This window comes from Panulirus ornatus, chromosome 66, assembly GCF_036320965.1.
Source record: "Panulirus ornatus isolate Po-2019 chromosome 66, ASM3632096v1, whole genome shotgun sequence".
NCBI classification, from domain to species: Eukaryota; Metazoa; Arthropoda; class Malacostraca; order Decapoda; family Palinuridae; genus Panulirus; species Panulirus ornatus.
Window position 1 is genome coordinate 10010656 of NC_092289.1, and position 6295 is coordinate 10016950.

At 40.6% G+C, this 6295-nt stretch overlaps 1 protein-coding gene across 2 annotated transcripts in view; it reads left to right on the plus strand.

Moving 5' to 3' along the window:
* The window catches only part of LOC139746724 (uncharacterized), a 47890-nt gene extending 44498 nt beyond the window's left edge, over window positions 1-3392 (plus strand). For both annotated transcript variants that reach the window (XM_071658208.1, XM_071658209.1), the window contains exon 2: window positions 231-3392. In XM_071658208.1, the coding sequence (XP_071514309.1) occupies window positions 1362-2765 (1404 nt within the window). In that variant the 5' untranslated portion in view covers window positions 231-1361 and the 3' untranslated portion in view covers window positions 2766-3392. The remainder of the gene's footprint in view (window positions 1-230) is intronic.
* The last annotated feature ends 2903 nt before the right edge of the window (window positions 3393-6295 follow it).

Below are 6295 nucleotides of genomic sequence, written 5' to 3' on the forward strand. Positions count from 1 at the left end.
TCACCTACGTATAACGTCAGTATTTGATGTTAATTCGAAATTTTCTGATATTCAGACTCTCATACGTGTATCATTTCATCTTGCGATCAAGGTTTGAGCTCTCTCTATCGTCAGGATTTGATGCTGATGATCTCATACCGGTTTTTTGTTATCATTTTGTGTTTGTCTTACCTCGTTTACATTGTACCTTTAACATTGAATATTAATGTCCATTTTGTTATCACCGGCAGGTCCTGGTGCCTCTAGAACTTCCTTATTGACAAGCTGCCACAAGAACGAAATATAGAATTGATAAGCAGGAGAGCATTTACAATAACGCCGTACAACAGTTCTACAACCAGTCACGAAAGATGGACGCAGCATCAATGGAATTATTTACAATGATTAGAGCAGCAACAGCAGTAGAAGAATCTGGAGATCACCAACAACAGAATCTATAGCAATAGCAACAACAAGGGCAAGATTAATAGTACTGGTAACAACAATAAATTAACAGTGACTTAAAGAAGGGTTAAAAAAACAGTCTAAGGAAAATGTCTTGCTGTTATGATACATATTAAGTTATCTTTGACCATTTTTCTTTATGATAAAGATTGTTGTTTAGTACAGTCAAACTTTGCTTAGAAAACTGATTAAGATTATGACCTGCTATATTTCAATAACAAAAACTATTGTTAAGCACAATTTAACTTTCTGCTGTATATTTATGCCAGGATTGATTTCGTGATTTATAGCTTTATTTATAGTTCATCTCACTGCGTGGCAAATTGAATTATAACATCTAATGAGCCTATATCATTAGCACTTCGCAGCCAATGTCAAACTGATCTTGTGTCAAAAGTACCGGCATGAACCCTGATCTGGTACTTCGTGAGTGGAATCAAAGATGTAGATACTCATCTCTCAAAGGTGATTGACAGATATGTGTCTGAGATGTTACCTTCCTCTTACTGGAATTAGCCATACAGATGTGTTAAAATGCTTATAGACCATGATCAATAGCCTGACTTAAGTAGAGGAATATCAGTGTAAGAAATCATGAGTGAATGCATAGGCATTACTGAATTTTGAACTGTGAGAGTAATGAAAGCTTGGCATGGGTTGAAAAGGAATGGAAGTGCTAACTTCATCTGACCTGCTGACTTCATCTGACCTTACTGGGAAGGTATACGTCAGAGGAGAAGCCTTATGCAAGATTTCCCACCAGGCATGAGTTCTCAGCAGGTTGTACTACAGTCTGTACAGGTTGCACCGATCTTGTTCACACCACATCACCTGGGATCATCCACTCCACCTCTGCTATACACTCACTGTATGTACACTAGGCTGTTCCGGGCTCCAGTTGTTGACAGGATTGCATCATGGAGGGTAAACGATTGTCATATTCGCCATGCAACAAAATACCTGTAAAAAATTCTAACCTGAAAGTCCATATACCTTTGCATACAGTTGCAAATGCTTTCCAGTGCTCTCATTGCCAGAGGAACTTTAACTCACGTTATGAACTTGTAAGTCACATGAGAACTCACAAGAAAGAGAAGTCATATGAATGTTCACTTTGCCCAAAGACCTTCTCCTTTAAGAATAGCATGGTGCGGCATACGGCTATTCATTCAGGAGAGAAGCCATATGAATGCTCACATTGTCAAAAGACCTTCTCCCGTAGGAGTATTTTAGCGCAGCACATGTCTGTTCATTCAGGAGAGAAGCCACATCAGTGTTCCCAGTGCCAAAAGACCTTCTCCCGGAGGGGTAATTTAATGATGCACATGGCTGTTCATACAGGAGAAAAGCCATTTAAATGTTCACAGTGCCAAAAGACCTTCACCCTAAGAGGTACTTTAGTGCAGCACATGACAGTTCATACAGGAGAGAAACCATATGAATGTTCACAGTGCCAAAAGGCCTTTTCTCAGAGGAGTACTTTAGTGCAGCACATGACTATTCATACAGGAGAGAAGCCATATCATTGTTCACATTGCCAAAAGACCTTCCCCCGTAGGAGTAATTTAGTGCTACACATGACTGTTCATACAGGAGAGAAGCCATACAAATGTACACAGTGCCAAAAGACCTTTTCTCAAAAGGGTACTTTAGTGCAGCATATGTCTATCCATACAGGAGAGAAGCCATATGAATGTTCACATTGCCAAAAGATCTTCTCACAGAGGAGTAGTTTAATGAAGCACACGGCCACTCATACAAAAGCGAGGCAATTTCAATGCACACATTGCCAAAAGATATTCACCAAGAAGGGTCATTTCATGCGGCATAAGGCTGTTCATTCAGAAGAGAAGCCATATAAATGTTCACTCTGCCAGAATACCTTTACTTGGAGAAGAAGCTTAGTGAAACACATGGGTCTTCATACAGAAGGGATGCCATATCAATGTTCACAGTTCCAAAAGAACTCCTGTCGGAGCAGTTTATCGCGAAAGTTGACTGTTCATGTAGGAGTCAAGCCATATGACTGTTTCCGTTGCCAGAAGACCTCTGAGGGGAGTGACCTTGTGCAGCACATCATTTCTTGGCACAAAAAAGAAAAATGTGACACGATGTCATGCCAGCAGACATCTGAAGGTCAAGTGATACCTTTCTTGAAGGCACAGGGATCTTGTACTGCCGAGGGAGTGAAAGACGGTGATGATGGTATAGAATCCATAACCTGCAAGAAGAGCTGTTTCCCAGAAATGATCAGAACTGGCCGACAGTCATTTGAACATAATCATATAGACGATATTGATATTATTAAAGAAGAAATCTGAGCTTTATCATATTAATCACCATGATGGAAATAAAGACTTTTTTTCTTGCATTCGCTGAAAGTGGCGACTGCATCTAAAGCCATATTGATTTTTCGAGTCCTAAGGCAGTGAAGCAGCAACTCAGACAACACGAGGAACATGGCTGAAGTTACCCGTGAAAACATTTTACCTGTGATTTGTTCATGGAAAACAACGTGATAACTCTTCCCCTTCCTGTAGACTTGAGAAACATAAGATATAAAGTCGAAGTGGATATATGCTTCGTAGGATGACTTTTTCTAAAGGCAACATGTCGGTAATTATTTTGAATGATTGTAAGAATTGTCCACTAACTTGCTGATTTATTTACAATTCCAAGTACTCATATGATAAATGTTATTGTGATGTCATATGTTGAAGAAAGGAAATTATCTCATGTCGGTGATATAGATGCAGTATGTGGATTATTGTATTGATGGTTAAAAAGGAAAACATAAAAGAGCTTATTATGAAAATGCCAGCAAAGGTTGAGTCACCTGACAAGAAGCTGACATATGTTTATATTTCATGTTGGCTTAACAATGGAGTAGGTTTATTCGTTTGGTTTTTGTGTTTCGTGTTCCTAAGTAAATGTACGAACTTGTAGACTTTGGTGTGTTTTGGTCTCCTCTTTGTATCTCAAAACGGTAATAAATACACTCAGTATAGCCATAGATGGTACTACAGTGGAATTTATTAAAGAAGGGAGTGACTGTGTTGTTGATTGGATAGTGAGGATATTCAGTGTATGAATGGATCATGGTGAAGTGCCTGGGGAATGGCAGAATGCATGCATAGTGCCATTGCGCAGGAGCAAGGGGGATGAAGGCGAGGGATTAAAGTGCAGAGGCATGAGTTTCTTGAGTGTTCATAGGTAATCATATGGGAAGGTATTGATTGAGAGGGTGAAGGCACGTACAGAGAAGCATTTCAATACACCCTTTTCTACTCTTTCAACCACACTCTTTTTATTACCACACATCTCTCTTACCCTTTCATTATTTACTCGATCAAGCCACCTAACACCACATATTGTCCTCAAACATCTCATTTCCAACACACCCACCCTCCTCTGGGCAACTCCATCTATAGCCCACGATTCGCAACCAAATAACATTGTTGGAACCACTATTCCTTCAAACATACCCATTTTTGCTCTCCGTGATAACTTTCTCGCCTTCAATACATTCTTCAACGCTCCCAGAACGTTCGCCCCCTCCCCCACCCTGAGACTCACTTCCGCTTCCATGGTTCCATTCGCGGCTAAATCCACTCCCAGATATCTAAAACACTTCACTTCCTACAGTTTTCCTACATTTAACCTTACCTCCCAATTAACTTGTCCTTCAACCATACCGAATCTAATAAGCTTGCTTTTATTCACATTCACTTTCAACTTTCTTCTTTCACTCACTTTACCAAACTCAGTCACCAACTTCTGCAGTTTCTCACCCGAATCAGCCACCAGCGCTGTATCATCAGCGAACAACTGACTCACCAAACCCTCTCATCCACAACAGACTGCATACTTGCCCCTCTCTCCAAAACTCTTGCATTAATCTTAACAACCCCATCTATAAACAAATCAAACAGCCATGGAGATATCACGTATCCCTGCCGCAAACCATCATTTACTGGGAACCAATCAGTTTCTTCTCTTCCTACTCGTACGCATGTTTTACATCCTGGATAAAAACTTTTCACTGTTTCTAGCAACTTACCTCCCACACCATATACCCTTAATACTTTCCACAAAGCATCTCTGCCAACTCTATCATGTGCCTTCTCCAGATCCATAAATATTACATACAAATTTATCTGATTTTCTAAGTATTTCTCATACATACTTCGAAGCAAACACCTTATCTACACATCCTCTACCACTTCTGAAACCACAGTGCTCTGCCCCAGTCTGGTGCTCTGTACATGCCTTTACACTCTCAATCAATACCCTCCCATATGATTTCCTAGGAATACTCAACAAACTTATACCTCTGTAATTTGAACACTCATTTATCCCCTTTGCCTTTGTACAGTGGCACTATCCAAGCATTCCGCCAATCCTCAGGCACCTTACCATGAGTCATACATACAGTAAATAACCTTACCAAACTGTCAACAATACAGTCACCCACTTTTTAAATAGATTCCACTGCAATACCATCCAAACCCGCTGCCTTGCCGGCTTTCATCTTCCGTAAAGCTTTTACTACCTCATCTCTGTTAATCAAATCATTTCCCCTAACCCTTTCACTTTGCACACCACCTCTACCAAGACACCCTACATCTGCCACACTATCATCAAACACATTCAACAAACCTTCAAAATACTCACTCCATCTTCTCACATCACCACTACTTGTTATCACCTCCCCATTATCTCCGTTCACTGAAGTTCCCATTGATTCCTTTGTCTTACGTACAATATTTACCTCCTTCCAAAACATCTTTTTATTCTTACAAAATTTAATGATACTCTCTCACCTCAACACTCATATTCCCTCTTTTTCACCTCTTGCACCTTTCTCTTGACCTCCTTCCTCTTTCTTTTATACAGCTCCCACTCATTTGCATTATTTCCCTCCAAAAATCGTCCAAAAGCCTCTCCCCTTTCTAATCTGCCCACCTCCCACGCTTCTCATGCCACAAGCAGCTTTTGCGTAATCCATCGCTGCTTCCCTAAATACATCCCATTCCTCCCACAGTTCCCTTACGTCCTTTGTTTTCACCTTTTTCCATTCTGTACTCAATCTCTCCTGGTACTTCCTCACACAAGTTTATTTCCCAAGCTCACTTACTCTCACCACTCTCTTCACCCCAACATTCTCTTTTCTTTTCTGAAAACCCCTACAAATTTTCACCGTCGCCTCCACAAGATAATGATCAGACATGCCTCAAGTTGCACCTCTCAGCACATTAACATCCAAAAGCCTCTCTTTCGCTCGCCTATCAATTAACACGTAATCCAATAACGCTCTCTGGCCATCTCTCCTACTTACATATGTATACATATGTATATCTCTCTTTTTAAACCAGGTATTCCCAATCACCAGTCCTTTTTCAGCACATAAATCTACAAGCTCTTCACCATTTCCATTTACAACACTGAACACCCCATGTATACCAATCATTCCCTGAACTACCAAATTACTCACCTTTGCATTCAAATCACCCATCACTATAACCCGGTCTCGTGCATCAAAACTACTAACACACTCACTCAGCTGCTCCCAAAACACTTGCCTCTCATGATCTTTCTTCTCATGCCCAGGTGCATATGCACCAATAATCACCAATCTCTCTCCATCCACTTTCAGTTTTAGCTATATCAATCTAGAGATTACTTTCTTGCACTCTATCACATACTCCCACCACTCCTGTTTCAGGAGTAGTGCTACTCATTCCCTTGCTCTTGTCCTCTCACTAACCCCTGACTTTACTCCCAAGACATTTCCAAACAACTCTTCCCCTTTACCCTTGAACTTCGTTTCCCTCAGGGCCAAAACATCCAG